Here is a 27,749-nt window from a genome sequence, read left to right on the forward strand (position 1 = left end):
AGGAACCAGGAGCAGCCCGCTCTGTTTGCAGAGCCACCACCCCTGCCAACAGCAATGCGCTGTTAGGGAAGGACACAGCGCCCCCTGCAGGTGGGCTCCCCACACAGCGCCAGACGGGCCTGGGGGCCAGCGAGGAAACCTCCGGGGCACACTGCCAAGTCTAGGCCCCACGAGCACAGGGCAGCGGGAGCAGCACACAGCAGCTGGAGCAGTACGCTTACACGGGCCTGGTACCCACATGGCCGGGGCCGGGTGCCTCTCCTGGAGACGTGCTGCTGCGGGTCTGCAGGGAGGCCCACAACCCTGGGGAGGGCCGGGACGCACCCGCCTTGCCCTCAGCCACACGATGCAATACTGCATCTTCTCTACGTGTTTAAATGTCTCCTTAACCAACACTCATGGGGAATCATGCCACCCCAAGAACCCATATGTCTGCTTGAACTCAGTCCGACCTGAGAACGCCGGTGCCCCGCACCCCAGAGGCCTGTCCAGGTGCTGCCTCAAATCAGACACGGCCCCACCGGACATCCTCAGGGTACATCGGTCTCAGTCTGTTTCAGGTCCAAAGTCAAGACGAACATGCACGTTTAACTCCGTTTGTTGGTCTCACCGAATTAAAGCCCCATCGGGAACTAGGAATGTGACCACTGGGGCCAGGGGCAGCTCATGCTCATCAGCAGGGGTCTGAGCCCACCCCCGGGCCCGGGCCCGGGCTGGTCCTGGCAGCAGTGCTGGCTAGGCCACACTGAGGTCACACTGGGGGCCAGCATGCCGCACGCAAGGCACGGTCACTGCCAAACAACGCCAGGAAGGTATCGACAGGAACTCACTTCGCGAGCTTGCACAGCTCCTCCTGCTCCCACATCGGTCACTGGAGGGACGTGGGGAGAACGGCCCCCACCAGCCCTACCCCGCCCCTCTGCTGCTTACAGAGAGTTTCGGTTTCCCACCCCTTTGAAAACTGGGAGGCAGCCTGGGACTCTCCTCAAGAAACAGCAACACACATGCCCCTAGCATCTGCACAGCACTTGTACCACCGGCGTCCCAGGCCCCACCCATCTTCTCCCCACCTGGGGGGCAGTGTTTACATGAACTCAGGACTTCACGGGGCACTTTCTTTTAGTATATGTGCTGCCGAAGCGAGCACGGGGCACTTTCTTTTCCTCGTTAAACACTTTCTACAGGCAAAAATGCCCCAAAGGAGAGAAGAGCACCAGCCACCTTCATCACTCAGATCCTCAATTATCAAGATGGCACAGACTGTGTTCTCTCCTGCCCTGCGCGGAAGCACTTCAGGCAGTTCCCATGCACCCTGTGACTTCAGCCCCGCCTGTCCCCAAGAGTGCCTTCCACATGACACGTGCCTGTAGCCCAGCCCTGAGCCCGGGAAATGCTCTCGTCCCCCCCAGGCTGTCACCGCGAGGGGCTGGGGAGAGAGGGCGGCAGCTGCTGTGTCCCCACCTCCTCTCTGCCAGGGCTGTGCTTGCCTTCCAACAGGGTGCTCTGCAAGTGCCCTGGAACCCCAGCGGTTCCAATCACCCTGGAGGATAACAACCTCCTTCTCCAGGGACTGGAGACAACAGAAGCAGCTGTTATAACAAGGGACTGTCATTCTGGACTTTGTCAAGAGACAAACCCGGCTCTCGGGCGGGGAAGCGTGCAGCAGCAGACATAAGCTACCCAGGAAAGAAAATGTGAGTCATGGGTTCTTTATCCAGCAGAAGTGACTTTCAATGATATAAGTGTATAAACTATTATCAATCAGCAAGAACTCGGGGGGATGCTTCCCAGGAACTTTCCTGGGAATCGATGATAGAACCAGCTTGCGAAAACCACCACGAACAAAGACACAGACGTGGGGCCTGAGGTGAGCCCTGAGACGGCTACTGGGGGGACTGGAATCACAGGGTGAAGAAGAGAGGCTGTGCTTGCAGTGGTGCCCTGACAGATGAAAGATGACAGGTGACAGACAACAGACAGATGAAACACAGATGACACATGACAGGCAACACATAGACGGCACACATGATAGACAACAGACACACAACGGACACGACAGATGACAGATGTGACAGATGACAGACAACAAACGAAAGATCAATAGACGACAGACAGACAGATTGACAACAGAAGACAGACAACAGACAGCTGCGGGAGGGGCTGAAGAAAGCACGTGTGCAATACTCAGGCTGCTTTCAGATTCAGAAAGCAGTGTGTAATGCAGGACTTGGTGAGGGACCATGAGATACTTGAATTCTCCCATGTCCTCTGTCCCGGAGATGCAGGATTCACATTATGGAGAAAAGAAGCTGGAATGTAGGAGGTTTAGTAAAGACCCCCTAACCCCAAATCTGAACTGGGTGTACAGTATGAGCTGGTGAGGTGCTGCCTCTCTAAGACGTGATGACGTCACTCCTGGCTCTGCTCCCTGAAGAGGCCATGGACGGCAGCTGACCCAGGAGAAATCAGCACCCTCGTGGCCACTGTTCTGGGAACACCAGGGCCCAGCTCCCAGGGGAAGTGGCTGATTCCAGGTCGGGGCCGGGATGAGCACCGGGTGGCCTGGAGCAGCCAGGCCACCTACAGCATGGAAGCCTCCAGGGAGTGGGGGCCTGGTCTGGGGGAGCCAGCCGGAAGAGGCTCCTTTGGCCTAAGATGGGCAATCTGAGCTTCAATAAATAAAATAACTGCAAAGGACTGAAACCCACAAAATCTGCTTAAACCCATGAGTTCCTGTTTGGTCACCCCTGCGTGTTAGGAAACAAAATTCGTTTCAATAAAAACTGATAGAAGAGAAGGAAACTTCTTCTGCCTTCCATATATGAGTGCTACCACTGGGCAACCAAATACTAGGTGAGGGGAAGTGTCAGTTTAATTTCATGGCTAATAAATGAAAAAGAAGTGGCAGAATTAGAATCTCCCTGTTTCGTGGCCCTTAATGAATGAAGACTGTGGAACACTGAGCACCAGTGGTGCAGAAACCACAAAGGAGAGACCTGCCAGCACCTGGTTCCGATGAAGCAGTGCAGTACTGTGTAGGCCTGGTCGGGGTCTGGAACTTGCGCATGACCCGGTGCTGGGCCCCAGCTGCCAGTCTGCAGGCAATCAAGCACCCAGGGACATGCTGACTGGCACCAAGCGGCACTCAGCAATGTCCAGACTGTGGGAGCTGCAGGGTCACATGCATCTTTAGTAGGGAAATTGTAAGGAAGGAGGGAAAGACAGCAGCCTATAGATTAAGAGGCTTAAAAAACACATGAAATTTAAGGGAAACTGGTAGCTAGAATGATGTCTGGGGATTAAACTGCAAAGAAATGAAGAAATGGCAACTCCAGAGGTCAGGACAAAGGCTACTTTGGGAGGAAGGAGGAGGCTGTGGCTAGGACAGGGAGGCAAGGGAACTTCGGGGTGCTTGGCAAAAATCTGTTCCTTCACCTGGCGGGTGGTGATAACGGTGGCCACTTTATAACTGCAATATGTAGGACGCAGGTGGGGCAAGAACAGCCAGATGAAAAGGCGAAAGGATGATAAAGGCTGAAGTAAAATGCACCAGTCTAACAACAGTTGGATTATAATTATCGACAAGGGGTGTGGCCATGTGAAGGAGCTACTGCAACGAACGCCCACACTGTCTTGGAAGCTGGAGTGTTGGGGCTGCGATGGTGCAGGACCGTAGCCCCAGAGCTCACCAGAGTCCCTCTGACGGTCGTGGGAATGGTGGCCACGACACTGGCACCACTGGGACTGTCCCCTGAGAGAAGAGCTGAGGGAGGAGGGCATGTGAAGAGAGGACAACTCCTGGGACATCTCGGTGTGCTTACCTGGGGGGTAGACCAAAGCCACATGGTCCCCAACGCTCAGTCTTGCCTTGTCCGTCAGAGCGGCGGCTACCCTTTCAGCCTTTTTGTGCAGCTGGACACAGGTTGCAGTGCTCGTGACCGTGCCCTAGGAAAGCAGTCATCGGGTCACCACTGAGCTGGGGCAGCGTCCACTCCTCGGGGCCTGTGGACACTGTGCACTCCACTGGGCTCACCTTGGCGTTCAGCAGCAGAAACAGTGGGTGGTCAGGGGTGGTGTGGGCTCGCCACTGCAGCACGTCTGGCAGGAACAAGAACTGCAGAGGGGGAGGCAGCTAGTTCAGGGCCCTGGGGGTCCAGCGGAGGCGGGGGGAGGGAATGCCCTCCTCAGCCCCAGGCCTGGGCCTCACCTTCCTGGCCTGGTCGCTGTCCTCCAGGTGGGCCAGCTCCCGCCCCGAGGCCTGCGCAATTCTCTTCCCAGCAACCAGATTCCCAACGATCATGGAGGCCGGTCCCACGTCTAGGAAACCGGGTGGGGGTTGGTGGTGGTGCAGAATGAGAAGCTCTGACTCCTGCTCTCACCACCATGTGACTTTATATCCATCACACTTTTTATGTGAATTAGGCATTTAACTCTTCAATGCGATGCAGATGTTCAGGAAACCAGCGACAAGGTTCTACTCAATAACAAAGGGAAACTTTTTCTTAAGCCTAAGCAATGCCACATGGAGACATGTGCCATACGGCACCTATATGGGGGGATGCAACTGCACCTCAGCCACCTACAGGTCACCTATAGCAAGGACGCCTCCACGGGCTGGGGCCCCGTCTGAGAAAACCAGCCAGAGAGGCTCCTTTGGCCAAAGATGGGCAATCTGAGCTTCAAATACTTAAACTAAACTCTTAATATAGTTCACTGTTTTACTGCATTTCATGCATAAGTCAGGAAATTAAATCTTCCCGATTAAATGTATTTCACTTAATACCTTAGTGTCCAATAACCACAGAGAAAAGTTAGCATTTACTAAAAACTCACATAACCAAAGGAAGGAAAACTGTATCTAACAATTAAACCAGGGAAGTGAAACTGACATGTGTCAAGACTCCAGGTCCCCTCAGTCCGTGGCTGTGGTAGGTCACAGGCTGAGTGAGTGAATGCACTCCTGCCTGCCATGGCCTCGGTGGTGCTGGCGGCGCACACATGTGGCCAGTAGAGGCTCCCCAGACCCCACGCCCCAGGTCCGCTCATGGCAGCATCTCTGATCCTGGGAGCTATCGCCTTGCTACCCAAAGACAACATGCTGGGCTTGAATTCAGTCACTCAGGGGTTCTGACAGGCAGGCGAAGCCCTCACATCAGTGATATGCTAACGTCCTCACCTCCGTGGCTTAGTCCCAAGGAGGCAGGAGCTGGTGACTGGCAGGTGGCTAACCAGAGTGCGGTTGCCACCATTTAAAGACTGTGAGGCACCACTGACCTGGTTGCTTCTGGCGAGGTTTGGGAAGGTTGGTGACACAGGTGTGAGGGCACATCAGCACGTTGCACGGGTGCAGCGTCCCCTCCAGAAAGCGCTGCTTGGCTTCAGAGATGTGAACCCCGCCGAGAGGAGCCTTAGGCAGGGTGTTGGCAGGGACCAGGGCCAGACAGTAGACGCCCACCTGGTGGATGCTATCAATGGCCTGGAAGGGAGGACATGGGACAGGAGGGGCGTGTCTGAGGCCTGATACGCCGACCAGCTCAAGGCTCCGAGGAGCTGCAGGGCTGGGCACTGCACTGAGGACATTCCAGCTCAAGGTCACAGAGACACAGTGATCATGGGGACTCTTTGTTAACTGAGAAAACAAGAGAAAGACGTGTGCACACTCTCTCATGTAACACACACACACACTGTGTCTGGGTACTCGCTCAGAAATCTGGAACGGCTTCCATTAAAAACATACAGTTTGGGGCAGCTGGATGGCTCAGTTGGTTAGAGCCTGAGCTCTGAACAGGGTTGCCTGTTTGATTCCCACATGGGCCAGTGAGCTGCGCCCTCCACAACTAGATTGAAGACAAGTTGCCACTGAGCTTCCAGACGGGTGGCCAGATGGCTCAGATGGTTAGAGCACGAGCTCTTAACAACAAGGTTGTCAGTTCAATTCCCACATGGGATGGTGGGCTGCGCCCCCTGCAACTAAGATTGAAAACAGCAACTCGACTTGGAGCTGAGCTGCATCCTCCACAACTAGATTGAAGGACAACGACTTTGGGCTGATGGGCCCTGGAGAAACACACTGTCCCCCAATATTTCCCAATAAAAAAACCACACACAAAAAAAAATGCAGTTGGATAAGGGGTAGAAGCCGTGTTGAGTGACTTCCTGTGGGGAGAGTTGAGAAAGTGGGGCAAAAGCAGGTCTTCTCCGGGTAGACCTTTCAGATTTAACTTTGGGACCATGTACATATTTTATATGCAAAATACTCAGAATTTCAAAAAGCAACCCCTAACAACCAGAAGCAAAATAAAACGCATTCCACCACCTGGAGTCATGTTGGTGGCAGAGCCCCACAGAAAGAACCTATTGAAACTGATTTTAAACACGGTGATTTGATTAGCCCAGTCCTGGTGGGATATGCCCAATGGGCAGAAATATCGTAAGCTGCTCAGAAATCTCATGCCGCAGAGGTCATAGAGGTCGAGAGTGCAGTGTGTTGAGGGCCTGAGGGACATGAGCCCTTCTGTTAGAGTTGTGCAGTGTGGCGGAAGGGAGAGCAATGAGTCAGGTGAAAACCTCGTAGTCTTGAATTTGAGATAAAACTACGTAGCAGAATAAACTTACGATGTAGGGAATCTTGCACACACAGACATCATTTCCTACGCTGTCCACTTAAAAGCCCAGAAACATGACTAAGCCAGAGATACCAAATATGCAGATCGTGCTCACAAATTGCATTTTCCCTGGAAGGCAGCTGGGCCCCTAGGTTCCCAGCCGTGACAGGCCTAGGGCACAAAAGGCGCTGCCTCCCCCACATCTGGTCTTCCTGTTCTTTGGTGTGGCCCCAAAGGACTGGGGGTGCCGAAGGGCCTCCCCATCGGTTTAGGTTTGAAGAGGCTCCCACTGAGCACTGAAAAATCAAGTAACTATAATACAGTGAAACATACCTAGTCTACTTAAATCCACTAGTTCACAATGAAGCAAACAAATAAAACCTAACCCAGTGGGCACGTTTAGAGGATTCCAGGAAACCAGCTCACTACTCTGAAATCAATCATCAACCTTGTTTTCCTGCAGGGCCTGCCCTTCAGGTCCCCAGGGGTTCCAACAGGACATGGCATTCTTTGAAGAAGAAACTTCTAAAGCTGCTCCAGTTCCGATGATGAAGGAGAGACAGCATCACAGACGTACCACGGTGACGTTCGAACAGACCAGTGGACCCACGAATGCTAAACAACCAGGCACCGTATGCCACCTTCTAGGAAGAATTTGTGCCAGAAAGCAGAAGCTGCGTCTGATCAAACCTCTAGCTCTAACATCAAAATGCAGGAATTACAAGGGGCAGAGGAGAACATTAAATGACACTGCAGAGGTGAACTCATCACAATTCAGGCTTGTGAAACACACTGACAAACAACCTGGTCTTGTCAATAAACAAAATGAAAGAAAAATATGACAGAGGAGGAGTCTATACAGATTAAAAAGACTTAAAGACCTGCCACAACCAATGCAATTTTTTCCTTATTTTGACCTTGAGTCTAACTAAATAACTAAACTTCGATAATCGGGTGGTAGATGAGGGTAAAGGGGATCAAATACATGGTGATGGAAGGAGAACTGACTCTGGGTGGTGAACACACAATGTGATTTATAGATGCTGTAATACAGAATTGTACACCTGAAATCTATGTAACTTGACTAACAATTGTCACCCCAACAAACTTTAATTAAAAAAACCGAAAACATTAATCAGGAAATTTAAATAGTGACAAGTTAATTACATCAGAAATTACTGTTATGACAAAAACTCAACAAAGTGGGTATAGCAGAAACGTACCTCAGCATAATACAGGCCATATACGACAAACCCTTAGCTAACATCACACTCAATGGGGAAAAGCTGAAAGCTTGTTAACTGAGAAAACAAGATAGAGAGACCAGGAACAAGATAAGGAGGTCTGTTCACCATTTTTATTCAGCCTAGTACTGGAAACCCTATCCCGAGCAATCAGGCAAGAAAAAGGAAAAGAATAAAAGGCATCCAAATTGCAAAGGAAGAAGTAAAACTGTCTCTATTTGAAGATGCCATGATATTATATATAGTAAACCCTAAAGACTCCACCAAAAAACTATTGGAAATAATACACAAATTCAATCAAGTTTCAGGACACAAAAGCAATATACACATATCTGTTGCATTTCTGTATACTAATAACAAACTATCAGAAAGAGAAATTAAGAAAATAATCCCATTTAGAACTGCATTGAAAAGAATACTTAGCAATGAATTTAGCCAAGAGGTGACGGGCCTACACACTGAAAACTGTAAGGCACTGATAAAGAAAACTGAAGACGACACAAATGAATGGAAAGACATTCCGTGCTCATGGATTAGAAGAGTATTGTTATAATGTCCATACTAACCCAAAGCCATCTACAGACTCACTGTAATCCCTATCAAAATTCCAAAGGCATTTTTCACGACAATAGAACAAACAATCCTAAAATTTGTATGGAACCACAAAACACCCCAAATAGCCACGGCAATCTTGAAAAACAACACAGATGGAAACTTCACACTCCTGGATTTCAAACTAGTGAAATCCAGTACGGTGACCAGACTATGGAACAGAATTGAGAGCCCCGAAAGTAAACCCACAGTCACCTGGTAATTTACAACAAAGGAGCCAGGAATATACAATGGGGAAAGGACAGTTTCTTCAATAAACAGCATTGGGGAAACTGGACGGACACATGCCAAAGAATGCGACAAGGCCACTAGCTTACACCAGACACAAAAGTCAACTCAAAATGGATTAGAGACTTGAATTTATGACCTGAAACCATAAAACTCCATGAAGAAAGTACAGGTAGTGCACCCTTTGACATAGGCCTTGGTGATGACTTTTTGGATTTAACACCAAAAGCAAAGGCACCAAAATAAAAAATTAACAATTGGGACTATATCCAACTAATAAGTTTCTGCACAAAAAAGGAAACCATCAATGAAATGAAAAGGCATCGTATGCAATGGCAGAAAACATATATCTAATAAAGGGTTAAGATCCTAAATATGAAAGAACTCATACAACTGAATAGCAAAAAAACAAAAACAAAACAAAAAACACACAAAATAAGCTAATTAAAAAGTGTGCAGAAGATCTGAATATTTCCATAAAGGAGACACATAAACAGACAACAGGCACATGAAAAGACTCTCAGTGTCACTCATCACCAGGGAAAGGCAATCAAAACCACAGTGAGATATCACGTATCTGTCAGAATGGCATCATCAATGAATCAACACACAAGGGCTGGTGAGGACATGGACAAAAGGGACCCCTCGTGCACTGTTGGTGGGACTGCAAATTGGTGCAGCCACTGTGGAAAACAGTATGGAGGGTCCTCAAAAAATTAAAGAGAGAACTACCTTACGACCCAGCAATGCCACTTCTGGGTATTTATCTGAAGAAAACGAAAACACTAACTCGAAAAGATGTCTGCACCCCTATGTTACTGTAGTGTTATTTACAGCAGCCAAGATGTAGCAACCTGGGTGTCCACTGATGGATGAATGGACAAAGAAGATGCAAGGCATACATACAATGGAATGTCATTCGGCCATGAAACAGGATGAAATCTTGCCATTTGTGACATGGGCACACCCGGAGGGCATCCTGCTAAGTCAGTCAGACAGAAAGACAAAGAACATGATCTCACTGTATGTGGAATCTAAAGCAAACCAGGCTCACAGATACAGAGAACAGTGGTGGTTGCTACAGGCGGGGGTGGGCTGAGCTGGGTGAAGGGATCCAAGGAGCAAACTTCCCGTTACAAGGTAAGTCCTGAGATGAACGCACAGTGTGGGACTGCAGTGAGAGTGCTGCTTTGTGCATCTGAGACTTGCTAAGACAGCAGATCTTAAAGGTTCTCATCACCAGGGAAAGAATTTGTTAATTGTGTGTGGTGATGCCCAGGAGACTCACTGTGGTGGCCGTTTCACAACATGGACAGACATTGAATCATCACATTGTCCACCTTGGACAATATGTCAATGATACTTCAATAAAAGAAAATTTGAAAAGAAATTATTAAGATGTGATAATGGTATTTCTTTTTACAGAAATGAATACTAAAATCTTTACAGATAAAATGATGTAATGTCTCGGACTGGCTTCAAAACCCTCCTGAGGGAGAAGGGGGGAGGACAGGTGGTGACAGATGGGACCTGGATTGACAACTGTTGAAGCAGGGCGATGGGGACATGCGGGCTGTTTCACTCCTGTTTTTATGTTTGATGCATTAGAAATACTCCATAATAACACATAAAAACTTCTACTTAAAATAAATATGCCTCATTCTTCTGAAGCTCAGGGCTCGCTGGGCTCCTGAAGTGAGGTGGTGCCGTTGGACGATGCTGTTCTTTCTCGGGGGCTGTGGGGCCGCACAAACGGCACGCGATGGACCCGAGAGCGCCCCTGGAAAGCTGCCAGAACTGAATCCCACCAAAGGACTTGTACACCATTGTCCGCAGCAGCTTTACTCACAACAGCCAGAAAGAAACCACCCGGGTGTCCACCAAGGTGTGAACAGATGAAATGGAAGTCGACTCGGCACCAAGGACTGAAGTGGCCCCCATACCACCCTGGGGTCCCAGGCCATGACGAGGAACCACCCGGGGCCCTACAGAGTATGTCGTTAGTCCACCTGCAGCGACAGAGCGACTGGCTTTGTGGGCTGGATGTGCAAGGTGCAGGTGAGGGCTGGGGACTAATGCAAGGGGACATGGGAGAACCTGCAGAGCGGAGGGTGTGTCCTGCAGCCTAATTATTGTGACATCAGAGCTTACCACCTGCACTTGAAATGGCTCATCTGCGTGGAAACCCCATCCAGCTGACCACGCCCCTCCCTGGACAGTGCAGTTAAGGTTTGGGCACATATGGACTGTAAACTCTGCTCCCTCCCGGGACTCTGTGGAACTGCAGTCCATTCCAAGAGCACGGAGTGCAGAGGGGAGGTGTGTGGTGCAAGTGTCCCCACTGTCGGTCAGTCGGAGATCAGCACTAGGGGTTACAGTGCCATTCCTTCTGGTGCGCTGGTGTGTGACATGTGGGGACGGTCGCAGCAGGTGGGCAGCCGCTCTTGCCTCACAACATACCCCGGGTGGCCACTCCCAACCTGCATGGTCCTTTCATTTGAAGCATCCTAATCTATAGCTGTGTGGCGGGACCCACAGGGGCGTAGCGGGACCCACAGGAGCGTGGCGGACCCCGCAGGGGCGTGGCGGGACCCGCAGGGGCGTGGCGGGACCCGCAGGGGCGTGGCGGGACCCATAAGCGTGTGGAGGGGCTGCTCTCAGAGGCTCCTCACCCCCACAGACCTCATAGCCTCAGTGGCTCCTGTGTGTGCAGTGCAGGCAGGGAAGGGGCCTGACGCTTGGGGTCCCCACAAGGGCACCATGGGCAGGCGTGGGGTGGAGTGACGGGGTCCCTGGCTGGCCTGCTCAGCGGCTGGAAGGCCATGAAGGTGCCCAGCAGAGGGTGGGCAGGAGGGCCTCCGACCGCCTGTCTGCAGGGGGTGGGGCCGACAGGGGATGGACGTGGCCGCCCACCTGCAGCACGCGGCTCATCCACTGGAAGCTGTCCTCCTCAGACGCATCTGGCCGCTGCTCGGCCACCAGCACGATCCGGTCATCGTGCAGCACCGTCACGGAGAACACAGCGATCCTGGGAGGATGAGGACAAAGATGACCCCCCAGCAAAGGATGCCGCTGGGACAGACGCCTCCTGTCACTGGAGGGAGGGTGGAAGTGCTGGTGTGTGAGGACAGTCCCACAGCGGCTGCTTGGGAGAAGTTAGGAAGTAACCAGCCACTCACCTCCTGGAACAGGCTGAGCTAGTGTCAATTCGCTCACGCAGAGAGCACTTCCCAGCAAAGGAAAACCCCCAGGCTCACGGTTTAAAAGAAAGTTTTCCTTAATTCGTCTACAAATTCCATGAATTACATTTTTAATCCAACTGATTCTATGTCCCCCTGTGAGTTGCTGCCCCTATCTGAAGAATTTCAACCCTGTTCTCTTCTCTGGGTCACCTTCCCTCTTCTAGATTCTGAGCTGATGTCTCCCTGTTTCCTTGTTCGCCAAGAAGCTGGTATCCCATCAAACCACACGCCAGCATGTCTGCCGTTCTGATTCTGGGCGTTTATGCACATACTTCCTCTCATTCTCTCCTTGGCTGGTGTGCAAACATGCACACACTCGCACACTCTCTATACAACAAACTTTACCCAGTGTTAAATTTCCTTAGTTTCCTACATCTTACAGCATTTCCTGAATTTATTTCTCTTAGTACCTCATCTAAGAGTATTTGCACAAAAGGGATCTTTCTTGTGTCTAAACTTCTGAAATTTATATACCCATGAATATTTTTTTTACAACTGCACGATTAAGTGACGATTTGGATGAATATAAAATCGAGGTTAAAAGTTCCCCTTAGAAACTTAAAACTTGACTGTACTGTCATCCTCTCACACGAGCCCCACTCCGTTTTGCCTGGTCTTGTGTCAGCGGCGAGACGTCGCAAAGCCACCCATGGACCCTGCTTCAGTCCGAGCTCCAGCTCTGGCTCCTGAGACACCCTCCTCCCGGGTCTGCCATCTGCACTGCTGCCCTTCTTCCCCTCCCCATCGCTCTTAGTTTTACTTTTAAACCTTCCCTTTCTGAACCTTTCGAGTAGTTCCTTAATTTGACTTTCCAGCTTATCTAGTCTTTCTCTAGCTGTATCTATCCTGTTTATCCCAACTACTGTGTCCTTTGTGTAAACAATGTTAGGTTGCTAAGCAACCCCACAGCAGAGGTTCTGTTTCGAGACAGTTGTGTTCCTCAAGCTCTTCCCGGGTGGGGACAGACAGGCCACACTGCTCATCGCGCTACAACGCAGCCAATCACCCGGGCTGCTATCACCTCACCAGGTGTCTGCTCCAGAGTGGGTCTTCACCTCCTGAAACCATCAGGTGACCCAGCCCAGAAGGGCGTGGCTGCCCTGTTGTCACCCCGAGGACACCTGCAGCAGCGGTGTTCATGGGTTCCTCTGCGAGGACAGGCAGTGACGTCCTGGGATGCTCTGTGGGCTGCACAAACCCACAGGCCTGCCTTGCTGGTCTCTCTTGGGCGGTTCCCCAATGCCCATCACCTGACTTGGGAGAGGCCAGCAGCCAGAGCTGACCCCCCACCTGGCAGAATTCCCTCATGATTTTTTTAAGGTATTCAAGGCAGGGCCTGGCCAGGCTCACAGACACCCTAGTTTGAGTAATAAAAGCACTTCCTGAGAAGGACAAAATGTAAAGATGCAGCTGGCTGAGTGGGCCAACCAGGGCTAGGCTGCTTCCCTCAGGACAACACTGGAGCTGGAGGGGGCTGGACAAGGGCTGGACGGGGGCTGGACAACAGTTGGAGGGGGCTGGACAGTGCTGGAGGGGGCTGGATGGGGGTTGGACGGAGCTGGAGGGGGCTGGATGGTGCTGGAGGGGGCTGGACAGGGGCTGGATGGAGCTGGAGGGGGCTGGACAGAGCTGGAGGGTGCTGGACAGGGGCTGGACGGTGCTGGAGGGGGCTGGATGGGTGTTGGAGGGGCCCATCCAGGAGGTCTCGGGTCTGTTTATGTGCTCAGTGGAAATGAGAATCTTTAGTGCTTGCCTAAGTGTCAGAAAAGGTGAGCTGATGGTAGGCAGAGACCCTGCCTGTCTTGCTAAACCCAGGAGACAGGGCGTGGCCTCTGGTACTAACTGCTCTGGTGGGAGGGGCTCCCTGTGGGGTCTGTGCCCGTGTACATGTTCAGATCGCACTGCCTTAGAGGGCCACCTGAGCTCTGGGGACGGCAAGGACACTAACGCTGCCATCCTTTGCTGCAAATGTCACCCTTTCCTCTGTGGGGCTTTGTGTGTGCAGTCCCTGCCACCCCCCCCCACCCCCCCCGGACACAGGCCTCTCCAGTCCTAGGTGGCAGGGACCTAAGCCACAGCACAGGGACCCGCAGCGCATCACCTGCCTCTGTAGACAAACTTCATGGGCTCCACGGCCAGTGCGGTGGCCACAACGTCATCCGCGCTGTGTCTGCGAACCCCAACCACCATCAGCCCGTCCAGCTTGCCCACGATGAAAATCAGGTCACCCTGAAGGCAAGGATGCCGGTCAGGACACAGAACACACAGGGGCCACAAGGGGCAGAGCGACATGGTGATGGATGCGTGTAGGGGGAGGGCCCCACGGCCTAAGTGCTCGGATGGGGCGAAAGGGCAGCTGGGGGGGAGTAGGTGCAAGGAGGCCTGCAGGGGGGAGGTTTGTAAAAGGCTCTGGGCAGCGGCCATGGGTCCCAAAGGCGGCACCGCTGACGTGGCTGACGGTGCTCTGCAGTGGGTGGTCCAGCACCCAGCCTCTAGATGCTCAGCAGAGGCCGGCAGCACCCCCCACCCTGCCAGGGGCCTGGGTCTGGTGGTGGGGCTACTCACAGGGCCAACGAAACCCAGCAGCCCCGTCCTGGTGAAGGGCCTGTCGGAGACGGGCACTCCTCCCGCGGTGACAGGGACAGTCTGCACAGAGCGGAGGGGACTGGTCAGGCTATGGTCCAAGATGAGGCCCCGCAGGCAGGTGGGAGAGCACGGCAAGCACACTCAGCTGGGGCATCACCCATGTCTGCCGAGGGGAAGAGGCAGCCCCAGGCCCAGTGTCTCTGCTGCCTGATGAGACCCTCCTTGGGCTCCCACACGCAGGGGTCCCCCACAGGCCTGTGTTCCTGCGTTTGCCCCTTTATCTGCATGCTCCCAGGGCCTGGCCCAGAGGAGTGGGTGCTCACTGGGCCCTCTGGCCACCCCAACAACTCCGGCATGCAGAGTGCTAGCTGGCCTGGGCAACCTGCACTCCCGTCAGGGCTGCACGGTGCCAACTCCCAGCTGACCCGGCAGAGCAGCCAAGGAGGCCGGCCCACGGCCCACGGCCCCCTGCACCCTCTGATGCCCACAGACTCCATTGCAGTGCACAGGTACAAACCTCAAAGACATTCTTCGTGACCCCAGGCAGTCCATAGTAGGCCGTGCCGGTCGCACTGGAGCTGACACACACCTCGCCAACCTCATCAGTCTTACAGAGGTATGGGGCACCGTCCACCTTCACAACACACACACTCGCTGAAAGAGAACCGCCCACCCAGTCACAATCACGTGTAAGCGCACTGCTCCCAGGGACCTGCCTGCTGCTGTCCGCAGTGTGTTCTTACAATGGCTGACGTGCATAACGCACTCCACCTGGTCATGTCTTTGCATCTGACATAGCAGAAACCAGGCTGAGGCGACACAAACAGCTGTAATAAGCCAGGACTGACGGGACACCCGCGCTCCCAGCACCCCTGCAGCACGCACATGAGACGCTGGCTGACCCAGCTGCCGACAGCCATCATCTCTCACGTTTGCTTTGAGAAGCCTGACAGACCCCAGTGTCATGCAGGCCTCGGTGTGGCCCCTGCCACAGCCTGTCACCCATTCTGTTTTCACTAAGCGGTGCCCCTCTGACATGCTCCTGCCTGCTGCCCGCCCATCGGCCCTCGGCCCTGGGGACTGTGCATGTGTGGGCTCAGGCCACCCAGCCCTGCCACAGGGCAGGCGTCCAGATGCAGCCTCCAAAAGGGGCGCAATGCCCAACAGCATGTGCGCTGGTGCAGCACACGGAACTCATTGCTTGGTGGTGAATTAAGTGGCCTGCGGCCCTGAGACCTCGTCCTTCCTTCACCCTTGAATTTTTCTAATATAGTCTCATCTGTGAGCACCGTCAGCAGGGGGCCAACACAGGGCAGTGGTCAGTACGCGTCTCCATTGGCACTAAGTCAGTCAAAGCCTCAGACAAGAAGACGTGGGGCCGAAGGCAGCGGCCCTCAGATCACACGCAGGGCTCTCAGTGCACACTCCAGTGATGACACGCATTCCTCAAGTAACCCACAGAAAGGCACAAAAGGCCAGACAGCACTTCATATTGGGAACATCGTACACACACGCGCACACACACACACACACACACACACACACACACACACACACACAGAGGCCGAGGGGGGCACTGTGCACACACAGTCTATCTGGTCCACTTTTTATTAGTAAGACACAAACACTACTATAAAAGTCCCTTCTTCTTTCATTCAGAAACATGCCCAAGACTGTGTTTCACCGACGTTTTACTGTGCTGTCCTCATGACTCCTGAAGATAAGTAAGACTCCCCATCCTTGCTCCTTGTGAAACGCTTCATCCTCGTGTTCAAGTGACTCCAGGACCGATGAGTCCATGTGTATGGTAAAATTATAGAGAAAAGCACATCTCACATCACGTAAGTGTGAGCAGGAATGAAATGTGGACTCCGGGCTTGTTGTGAAAGCCCAAGTGTCCCTCACACGGGGTCGGCATGAACTGCGGGCCCTCCCTCTGGAGTAGCTGGCACAGGCCTGAACGGCTCCCGTCCTGCCCTCATCTGCCTGACGCAGACCTGAGAACCTGCCATCTGGATGGTCACAGCAGCACCGGGGTCAGGGTGCCTGACTGAAAGGAGAGAACCTGGTCCCCAGAAGTGCCAGGGTGGGTCAGGACACCTGCCTGTCATCCCCAGAAGGGCCGGCAAGGTGAGCAGGGGAGCTGGAGCAGCTGTGGGGCAGCTGCACTGAGGGGGGACTTCAGAGCGTCCCAAGCAGAGCCCCCACTCACACCGTCACTCCATGTGGACATGCCCGCAGAACCGCAGGGAGACAGCTCCGTCACCATCGCCTTGCGGCACGGCCATGGCGATAGCAGGCAAACCTCAGGCCCACGGGCAGATGTGCAGGATGGCTCCCAGGGCCCCTCTGGAAGCCACAGGAATGTCTGCGAACCTTAGTTCATGCTCCTAACATGACGCGCACTTATGGGCCTTGCTAGGACAACCTAACTGTCAAGTTACCCAGACATCCTGGGGCCATGGGGATAAGGCCTCACTGTGAACGTATGAAGACCATGGGCTCACCATCTCCCCAGACACTGCGTCTACAAGTCAGGCTTGGGGCTATAAACGCACTCTTGTTTTTAGCTGAAGTATAAACTTAATACAAATGGAGGCAAAAAATGGAAAAAATGGTATAAATTAAAACCCCAATTTGCATGGAAAAACACTTTTAAGAAATCCCTCACTGGTGCTTCCAAAGCACTCACTCCTCCAGAGCCAGGGCGGTTGCGCCTCTTCTCACGTGACTCGGTCCAGACACACACTCCAGTTGGTCCCTTACCTCCAGGCATCACCTGACCGACGTCCTGGACAGTGAGCACTGACAGCTTCTCTTCAGTGTCGACTCGGATCACCCCGTAACTGAGGCCGTGCATCGACAGCACGGCCTTTCTTGGAGGAGGTCCTCCCAGGGCGGGCGGCCTGTAAGACAAAGCGACTGGCTGACGAGCGGCCAAGGCCTGGGTGGCGGTCCCCAGGGCCACCTGGCCTGCAGGCTGAGGCTGCATCCGGGCCCTGCTCTGTGCACACGTGAGAATGGCGTGTGACGACACATTCCTAAAGATGCCGCTCCTTCCCCACCATGCTGTGGGTGTCCTCTGCTGTGGGGCCTCCACTTGGCAGGACTGTGACAACAAGAAGTGATGCTATGTGACTTCCAATGTAGGTCACAGGTGACTCAGCTGCCACCTGCTGGTCCTGGGAGACTCACTGGGCAGCCAGGTAAGCAGAATGACAGGTGTGAGGCGTCCAGCAGGGCCCTGAGATGGCACACGGAAGGAGGCTGTGTCTGCAGCTCCCCCACCCGGGGCCAGCGCAGAGAGCGTCCAACTGCGGCCAGCACCCCTGCACAGTCCTTCCCTAGTCCTGACCGTGGCCAGCACTGAGCTAGATGGACTTCTCCTATGCCACCAAGCTTGGGAGCAATGTGTCATGAAGTAGTGACAGAAGAGTGAGAAACCAAGGTCAGTATTTTCGCAGTAAGATCATGTCTTATGCTCTTGAGCAAAGACACAGCACAGAACAAAGGGATGAGGACCCTACAGCTCGTGAGGATGAAGACGCTGTCCTACTGGTAAGATGTGACTGATACCCAGGGCCACAGAACACTCGCACACATGCGTGCTCACACTATTATTACACACACAGGACAGAGGACCATAGCTGACACCCGCGACCTAAGGGAGTGGAGGATGCCCTCAACTGTGGGCACGCTGCCCGCAAGAGCCATAGGACAGGCGAGAGGTGATCAGCATAAGTGGACCGTGGGGCACACCTGCCCACTGCCACACCAACAGCCTGGGGCACAGGAGTGGCACTGGTCACGATGGCCTCCACCAAGGAGCAAGCCCACCACAGCTGGCAGCACGGAATGAGGCAGTGCGGAAAAGAGTGCCATTTATAGGACACAGCAAGGAGGCACGCTACCTGCGGATGGCGACCGTCAGAGCCTCGGGAGAGCTGGCACAGGGACAGATGACCTCCGGCCTCAGGCCTCTGGACTGGAAGACGTTGAGGAAGGCATCACAGGAGGAGATGGACCCTGTGTGACACAGAGCGGGACCTGAGAGTAATGCAAGAGCCGACAAGCCTGCAGATGCTAACCCCTCCACTTCTTGTTTAAACAGCACAGGGCAAAGCCCCATGGGGGAGGGGTGGAAGGGAGGGCTGTTTCCATGAAAACATCATGCCTTTTCAAAGCAACAGAAGAAGGTGGCAATTTCTCACAGAAAGCCTATTTCTAATGGCTGTGTTGCTTCTGAGCTCTAACTCCCGGCCAGCCGTGCATCCCTGTCACACGCAGCCTCACCCATGTGCTCCAAGGTCTGCACAGGTAACTGAGGCGTGCTCCGGAGCCTCGCCTCGCACACCCAGGGGCCCATGTGCCTGTGAGCGTCCTGCTCCTACAAGTGCCTGCCCAGCGACCTCTGGCCACTCCTCCCCACAGAGTGGCCTGCACCCTGTCCACCAGTGTCACCAGGCCACGGTCTGGGGTGCCATCGATACAAAAACTCAGTTCCCAGGAGGCTGAGTGTTGCCTGTGCAGGGCCCCAGGGCTGTGCCACAAACCTCCAGTAAGGCCCGAGGAAAGGAAGGGAGCTGTTCCCAGGTGCCCTTGTGTCCAGCCCCATGCTGGGCACCAGGGGACAGCAGAGGACAAACCAGGCAATCCAGATGGTTCAGTGCTGCAGGAAACTGGGGGCATGTGGAGTGGCAGTCACTATAGGAGGATGAGGTCTGCAGAGGGAGCCAGCCTAGGAGTGGGGAGCTTGTGGGGGTGCAGGCAGATCAGAGCACTGTAGGGGGCGTCCTGTGAGGACCTGGCAAGAGACCACAAGTGGACAAGCAGCCTGGCCGGGGGCATGGGTGGGGACGCAGACAAGTGAGCAACATGACTGTCTGGGAGGCAGGACGTTGGTACCCTGCTGGGCTCTGGTGTGGAGGGGGAACCGCAAGCTTTGGGTTCCGGAAGGTGCGGTGCTCTCAAGAGTAATGGGGTACCCAGGGCGCTGGGGTGTTGGGGCCACACTGGACTGGGGATCAGATGACAGGCTAGCCTCCATGCCAACAGCGATACTCCCACATACATGGTGTCTGGCTTTGTGCCTCACAGAAAGGCCCGGATGTCCCCGAGGCTCCCCCAGGATGCCCCACAGCGTCGGGAGAGCGGCCTCAGCCTGGGGAGCTCTCGCCAGAGGAAGGGGGTGTGGGACGTGGGGGAGCCAAGGAGGCCTGAATGAGGCTGAAGGCTCCCGGTCCGCACGCACACTTGGGGCATTGCTTAAGAAAGACGACTCTCAGGCACGTGCCTTCTCTCAACTGTGTTAAATCCGCTTTCAAGTTTAGTGGCCAAAACACGAGTCACCAAGGAGCAGTTACACGTGACAGACAACTGGTCACGGGCCACCCGTGTTCACAACGCCGCAGTGCGTGTCGGCGGCTCGGGCGGGCTAACTCACATGGGTTCGCGCCGTCTGCCACGATCAGCATGCGCAGCGAGCTGAGGCTGACATCGCGCTGACCCCGCTGGGCCAGGAGGGACCAGTGCATGTCGCGGGACTTCACCAGCGCGGCCCGGGCTGCGGGGGAGGAGCACACGTGAAGGCGGCACTGCCCTGGGAGCCCCGCGGAGGCACGCCGCGCTTCCTCCGCGCGGGGCGGACACGCAGACATGCAGACCCGAGCTCCAAGCAGCGAGCTCTTAGCAGGTTGACCCACCCCGCCCGTGACGACCACTCCCCAGTGAGGCCTGGCTGTGACCGGAGAACCCAGACCACGTCCGCCCCAACTGTGTGTCAGCTCCACCTTGGTTGACCCACACCCGCCTCTCCCCACCCTGGGTGCACGCCGGACACAGCCGTGGCGGCGGAAGCTTCGGGGATGTGGGCGATGGCCTGAGCCCTGGATCCTGGCCATGCTAGTGGGCAGCACCCGCCAACCCCACAGCCTTGTTTCCCCCCACAAACAGGATAAACAGACAGCTGCCACCTCGTGGCAGCCCTGAAGACGTAGGAGCTGAGCTCGCGCCCCTCGTCGGCACCCAGTGATGTACTCGACTACTAGCGTGGACAGGGTGGTACGGCGAGCGGCCCTAGGCCCAGCCTTGGGTGGTCGTGAAGGTGCCCTCAAGCGCCCCAGAGCAGAGCGGAGGGACGCTGGACTGTGTAGGTGTGACCGACTGGAGGTGGAGGGCAGGATGAGGCGAGGCCCCACCCTCAGCCAGTCAGTCAGAAGCACTCGGCTTTGTCTGAATAAACTGCTTTGCTGTTGGTGGCTTGCAAAGCCCTAACTTCAAATTACCACCACCACAAATACTAAGAATTCGGAGTACTGATGTGACTGTAAGGGAAATTTCGAGAATAGAATTAGGAGCTGTGGTCCTTGCAGAAGAGCGCTATCACTAAACAGTGCTTTGCACACACAGGCGGGGCCACAGGACAGCCAGCAGACAGCATGGTGTCAGAGCCACTTGGGCGTGTCTGAGGCCTGGCGGTTGGACTCCTCCGCCCACGTCTGTAGCTCTGCCTGTTGGCTGTTTTCCCTGGAGACTAATGCCAAAAGCCTCCTGAATGGAGGATGATGGGTCAGTGGTGCCACCCCTCACCTTTATAGGAGCACACCTTCTGGATCCAGGATAGTGGGTTCACCTTCATCAGTGCATATGGGATGCTGACCACGTGCATCCTGTTCAGGACGCTCTGAGGAAGACACACACGCTCAGGAGCATGTTGCTCCACATGCGGACAGCACAGCATGGACCCCCGCCATGGGCGGCCAAGTGACACCAGTGCTGTCCTCAGACACGCTTCTGCCACATATCACACACATGCATCAGATGACTAAAGGGTCCTGGGGATCACCTCACTGAAACATCAGCACATAACACTCACCATTAGCACTCAATGGTAACACTCAACACTCACAGTCAACACTCACTGGTAACACTCATTGGTAACACAGTCAACACTCACTGGTAACACTCACTGTCAACACTCACTGGTAACACTCACTGTCAACACTCACTGGTAACACTGTCAACACTCACTGGTAACACTCACTGTCAACACTCACTGGTAACACTGTCAACACTCACTGGTAACACTCACAGTCAACACTCACTGGTAACACTGTCAACACTCACTGTCAACACTCACTGGTAACACTCACAGTCAACACTCACTGGTAACACTGTCAACACTCACTGTCAACACTCACTGGTAACACTCACTGGTAACACTCACTGTTAACACTCCATGCCACAGACCGGCATCCCTTTTGAAGTCCAGCACATTTGTTAACGTTTCAGCTGAAAGTGGACACAGACAGTTAAACTGCTGAGTGAACCTCTGTACAAGTCACACGCACTTTGAGAGAAACTGAGGTGAGTACGGCATCAACATGTTAGTTTTGGGAAATGTACATCATTGCCAAACGCCATGCACTAATTAATCAAGGATCGTGGTTATCTATTCAAGTTACTGGAAAACATAAAAAGAGAAGGTCATACAGTTGCATCACAACGGAGAACTATGCTGACCACCAATCTGAAAATGCAAGGAACAGCCTGTGGTTAAGAAGCTGTGTGAGGAGGTCACACGTGTCAATCAGACGCCATGACCAGTCACGGGCACCCTTACTTATCAACTTTACGTCCAGGCCTCCCATTTCTCACACCAAAGGCTGTTATCCTGCACTTCTGGGAAATGTCACTTGCTGCTCATGTCACCTCCCTTCAGAAAGGGCTCTCTGGCCCACTTTCTCTTCTAAGAAGGTGTGACAAAGAGCGAGACCAGTTGGGAGCCCCAGGCCACCCTGCACAGCGCTGCGCTCAGAGCGCCCAGCCACATCATCTGCGGGACCTGGGGCCAGGCCTCACCATGGGCAGGAGACAGAGCCTGGGCCATGAGCACATCTGGTTCCTCACCAAAGGCCACAGCAAGCCCGAGTGCAGCCAGAAGAGAAACGCCACGGTGAACAGGAGACATTGGGTTGTGTGCCAGGAAGTGCTGCTGCACTGGGAACAAGAGTGCTGCCCACAGGCTCCCTGTCCAGTGAAGGAGCCCCGAGTATAGGGGACATACGTAAGCTTACCCTGATCTGAAGGAAAAGAAAACCAGGGGACTGCACTTGACAGATGTAATTCTTAAGAAATTATCCAGGCCTTCGAACGTACCTAAAACCCTTTTCCAAACGCCCACTGGTCTTCAGCTGTGCCCCCCCTACCCTTGCATTTAAACACCTGTATCTTCGATATTTAAACATACCATTCAATTTACTTTTTAGTTTTGTTTAAGTATTGTAATGCCAAGAACACCGCCATGTATCCTTTTTATAGATTTTTTAAATAGCATTTACCTAAGTTAAATGTCTGATATTTAACAGTAAAGGGGGGACTACCAAGAGATAAGCTATGACCATAAAGATTGCATTTGTGTATTTGCATGCGTGACAGTGTGTGCCAAACCCACAGGTGTGTACGACAGCCACAGGCGTCTGTCCAATGAGACGGTTTTCCGTGTTTTTAATGCAAAATGCACTGACCCTCAGCTCTGCCTCTGGCTGAAGCAGCCCCTGGCACCAGGGACCTGGTGGCACGTGGAGTCCATGCTCTGTAATCTACACGAGAAGTTACTGGGAAGAACCGAGTGAGGACCCCTGGGTGACCTGACGCCCCCGGGCAGCCAGCACGCAGAATGGCCTGGATTCAGGGCAGGTCCCGTGCATGCCTTACCTTCTGAGTAGCCACACGCCTGGGTCAGAGCGCGGCACTGGGCCAGGAGGGATGCGTGCGACACTGTCACCCCCACCGTGCTGCCTTCTTTGCTGGTCTTATACTGAAAGGTTTCAAGAAAACAGTCCGTTAGGTGATGTTTCTGGAGGCTGCCTGATTTGAGAGAGAAGAAGCTGTCGGCCGAGTCCCCTTTAGGACCCACCCTGGGCAGGCACGGAGGGGAGCGGTGCATGGAGGCTCCCTCCTGAGTGCCGGCACCCAGGGGAGCCGATGGGGGTCAGGTGACAGTATTCCCTGACTGCATCTGAGAACATCTCCATGTGACACTTTACATTTCTGGGGTGAGATAAAACGTACACAGTTTGGCCTGGAGTGCAACCCCCCCCCCCCCCGGCGGATCACACTGTGCGCCTACACCGAGCGCTCGGTACCTCGATGTAGGCGGTGCCTGCTCCGGCCTCCTGGGACGCCGGGTGCCAGTCCCTGGGGGGCTTCGTCAGATGCTTCCCATCGATCACCAGCCAGGCCAGGGGTGGCCAACCTGTGAGGGTGCAGATAAGGGACACGGCACAGGCGAGTGGTCAGGGACTCTGCGCCCCACACTCAGGACCTACCGTCCGACATGCATCACTAGCCCCCGAGCATCTGCGGGACAGAAGTCATGGGCTTGTCTCGCTCTCACTATTGGACTGTTCACACTGGATGGCACTGGCCTCGACCCTGAACCTGATGAGAAGCGAGACTCACCAAGGCCTCAGACTTGCCTGCTGCTGAGAGCCCTGCAGCCTCTGCAGTGAGGTTGGACACTGAGAAAGGACCAGAGGACACAGCCTAACAAGGACGCCGACTGCCTCGGCCTGGGTAACGCACCTTTGAAAGCTGCCACCTCTCCAGACTGCGCCTTCGGCAGGCCTTTCTGACAAGCATCCGTGGTCAGGGCCAGGGCGACACCACAGCTGCCCAGCAGAAACCCAACCTGCTGGCTGCCAGCGTCCTGCGGGAGACAGGAAGCAGTGAAGCATCTGGGCGCTTTACTTCTCAGGCCCACGCACAGAACGTAGAGTGCCTTTTCACCCCTCTCAAAACTTCTACAACCATTCAATCCTATACATCATAGTTTCATGAAAGTAAAATTTAATTGTTTTTAAATTTAAAACACACACTTTTGCAATAAAATATAAAGTTCAGATAATGGGCTAATTTCTCAAAGGTTTTTCCTTGAAAATGATTTAGCAGCAGTTTAATAAACTCCAAAAATAGTAGCATTGAAATGTCCGCTTGATCTGTGTTTGAAATTTACGGACTGATCTGGGGGGTGGGGTGGGGCTGACCTTTAACAACATGAATTATTTCTGCACAGAGATGCACATTGCCTGTAGATATTCTTTAATATGTGTCCCTCAGTAAAGTTTTATCATTTTCTTTTTGTAAGTTTGACAAATCTCTAGTTTTTTTCCTAAGAATCCATGCAGTCAAATATCTGTCCTCATGTATTATCCATTGAGATTTACAGGTTTTAGTTGCAAACTTTACTTTTGAGATTCCTGAATATTTGTTGCTGACAATCCTCATGTTAACAGCTGCCTGAACACTGGGATAGATAGAAAACTGATTTTCTAAAATTCGTGCGTGGTCTACTCCTAATAGGGTATTTTGTCAATCGTCAGATTACTGACATTTATGTGCAGAACTCAGCGGCCCCGTAGAACGTCACAGTAATCTGTCAGTAACAGATGTGTGGAGCCGGACAGAAGTGAGCCGTGATGCATCACTGTATTACATTATGTATCCCCAAGAAATGAAACTCATTATCAGTGAGCATATGGTATTGAGAAAAAGTTTAACAAAATGTTATGAAACCCCAAATCTATTCATTAGAGGAAACAGGCTCATCATTTCACAGGTGACGCCATAGCTCCAGCCATTCTAAGGGCCCTTCTCACCAACAAGATACACAGAGAGTATCTGTGGGCGCTGACACTCTCCAGGATGAAGGAGGAGAAGCACACAGTTGAACTCATGTGCCAACGGGGCATCAAACGTCATGGGGCCTGCCCCACTCCCAGACCGTCTACTACCTTTCTTGTCAGCGGCACTTCAATGGGGACAGGAACCATCTCTGCCAGGAGACACCCATAAAACGCAACCATGAACATCACAGGGTCACTGTTGGGAAATACCAGCGCCACCTACAGCAGCACAAAGAAAACCATGAGCCTGCTGGTGAATGACTCTCATCTCAGCTTTTACAGCATCTGCTGCTTGGGGTGGGACTGACACTTCTGAAATTATCTTACGGTTTTTCAAATGTAGTTTAGAAAATGTAATTTAGGGGGTAATTCCTGGGTCTTAAATTTCCTCAGCCATATAACTTTTAATAAACAGTTTTTAGGTTGAGGTCTTTGATCCACATACAACAAAATAATTTTAAGTTTCTGGGTTTAAAGGCAGTCCAGCAAAGGTCTAGCAGTGGGGTCTAGATCCAGCTCCCGTCCATTCTGATCATCTGGGCAGCAGCAACTCAGGGAGGGAAGTGAGGGATTTTCACCTACCACCAATTAGTCCAGGTGACAAACACCTACACAACATGAAAATGAACGAGGAATCACATTGTATCTAAAATAGCTTCCAAAAGAAAAAATCTTAACACCAAAATTTTAGTTGATCAGATCTTCACTCAAGCCTTAACTGCCCTAACAGGAAGCGTGGTGGAAACAGACACCTTGGCTGGGACCCCCACAGCGGTCCCCTCCAAGTCCCCCTGCCCTCCTGGTCACCATGCTGCCACTGTTTAAATTACATGTTCTATGTCATATAGCTTACATTATGATTTTCATCAAATTTTTTTAAAACAGAAATTAAAATGACGAAAAGTACTAATGAAAAACAATACCCTCCCCATTCCTTTCCCCTCCCCAAGGCAACAACGTTTAAAATATTTCACATCTTCCTTTTGCTGTTTACTCCATATTTGTAAATATTATGCTTATACTGCTATGTTTTATTTATTGAAATTATTTAGGTACCAGTTTTATTCCCTATTATTGTAGATGAACGTCTAGCTCTCTTCATTCCTCACCTTTCTCTTCTCCCATCATCTCCATTTCCATTTCTCGTAATAGTCTGGTTAAATTAAAAGCTATTTATGGAATAGGATTTTTGTAGGCCCCAAGGAGTGTATTAAGTGTGCCTGAACCACAGTGGGCAGTGAGAACTCTACTGGAGTGACTTTTAACACAGGCCTTGGGCCACAAAACAGTGGACAATGAACAACCCTTCACTTGTAAGACAGAAGTTAAGCTATCTCTGTATTGTGCTGTCAACTTAATCACATTTCTAACTGTTTGTTGAAGGGGCAGAGCTCAGCTTCAAACACTGATGATCACAGTGATGGTCTCAGGATGGGGACCCACAGCCAGGAGACCAGGAGCTTGGTATAGAAAATGTTATCAGAGAATTCATTATAAATGAGTTGTGTTTTTTCACTTTTACAAAGCATATTATCACAGGAGGATGACCATGCCACCATCTCTGATAATAAACTCACTCACTGTGATCCAGTCGATCTTTTTAAAAATTAACTTAATTTGGATTCTCTCACAAGTCAAGGTGTCTGGAAGTCTTTGTGCCTGCAATGATTTTTTTCAAGGAAGATAAATCAATGATTCTTACATTCCTTCTAAAGCACAACACGCCGTAAAAGCAGCATCGTCGTACTATTCTCACGCTCAGTGACAGCTACAAGCATTCCCACTGGCAATGCTTCCTGTGGCTGCGCCAGCGTGCTCTAAATGTCCCCTGCATGTATCAAGTTCCTAACAATAGTATCTTCCAAATAACCAGCCAAGGGAACTCGGAAGTCTCACCAGCTGCTGACTGCCCCACCCCAGCCCTGGGCGCTGCCCGGTCCTGGCTGGGGGACTAGCAGCCCTCCCTATGGCTGTCCTGTTTGGGACCCACCACTGTGCAGCTGAAGCACGCTCTCTCGGAACTTCCCAAAAAAGAGTGCTCAGGGTCCGGCACATCTGAACCTGGTAGGCCCACACTCGCATCTGTGAATCTCTGGGAACAGACATATAGTAAGTCGGACTCCCTCTGAACTCCTGAAAAAGTTCGCTTGCTGTCTTCTCGTTCTGACTGCTCCCCACAAGCTCTACGGCTCCCTCTGCACCCCGATCTCAGCCGTAACATGGTCATGTGCCCTGTGTGGGGACCACTCACTGCGGATCCTGCCACTCTGAGGCTTATGGTCTCCACCTGCTGGATGTCATCTTGTATTATTGTTGACTTAAAATTTTCTACTCTGTTCTTAAATACATAGTGATGGAAGGAGAACTGACTCTGGGTGGTGAACACACAATGGGATTTATAGATGATGTAATACAGAATTGTACACCTGAAATCTATGTAATTTTACTAACAATTGTCACCCCAATAAATTAAAAAATAATAATAATAATAATAATTTTCCAAAACAAAATTTTCTACTCTGTTCTCCTTTCTCTTTCTGGAACTCC

The 27,749-nt window shown here is 52.5% G+C and overlaps 1 protein-coding gene across 5 annotated transcripts in view; it reads right to left on the reverse strand.

The window, feature by feature from the left end:
* Positions 1–27,749, reverse strand: part of DIP2A (DIP2 acetate--CoA ligase A) — an 89,214-nt gene that overhangs the window by 11,873 nt on the left and 49,592 nt on the right. For all 5 annotated transcript variants that reach the window (XM_074319562.2, XM_074319417.2, XM_074319528.2 and 2 more), the window contains 17 exons: positions 25,311–25,421; positions 24,103–24,226; positions 23,664–23,773; positions 23,233–23,335; positions 21,743–21,807; positions 21,106–21,199; positions 19,961–20,080; positions 18,429–18,543; positions 17,284–17,423; positions 15,035–15,171; positions 14,497–14,577; positions 14,033–14,160; positions 11,603–11,717; positions 5,275–5,476; positions 4,208–4,317; positions 4,034–4,114; positions 3,822–3,945 (listed from right to left, as the gene is read on the reverse strand). In XM_074319562.2, the coding sequence (XP_074175663.2) occupies positions 3,822–3,945; positions 4,034–4,114; positions 4,208–4,317; positions 5,275–5,476; positions 11,603–11,717; positions 14,033–14,160; positions 14,497–14,577; positions 15,035–15,171; positions 17,284–17,423; positions 18,429–18,543; positions 19,961–20,080; positions 21,106–21,199; positions 21,743–21,807; positions 23,233–23,335; positions 23,664–23,773; positions 24,103–24,226; positions 25,311–25,421 (1,960 nt within the window). The remainder of the gene's footprint in view (positions 1–3,821; positions 3,946–4,033; positions 4,115–4,207; positions 4,318–5,274; positions 5,477–11,602; positions 11,718–14,032; positions 14,161–14,496; positions 14,578–15,034; positions 15,172–17,283; positions 17,424–18,428; positions 18,544–19,960; positions 20,081–21,105; positions 21,200–21,742; positions 21,808–23,232; positions 23,336–23,663; positions 23,774–24,102; positions 24,227–25,310; positions 25,422–27,749) is intronic.

Source organism: Rhinolophus sinicus, chromosome 17, assembly GCF_057876585.1.
Source record: "Rhinolophus sinicus isolate RSI-liver-muscle chromosome 17, RSI-T2T, whole genome shotgun sequence".
NCBI classification, from domain to species: Eukaryota; Metazoa; Chordata; class Mammalia; order Chiroptera; family Rhinolophidae; genus Rhinolophus; species Rhinolophus sinicus.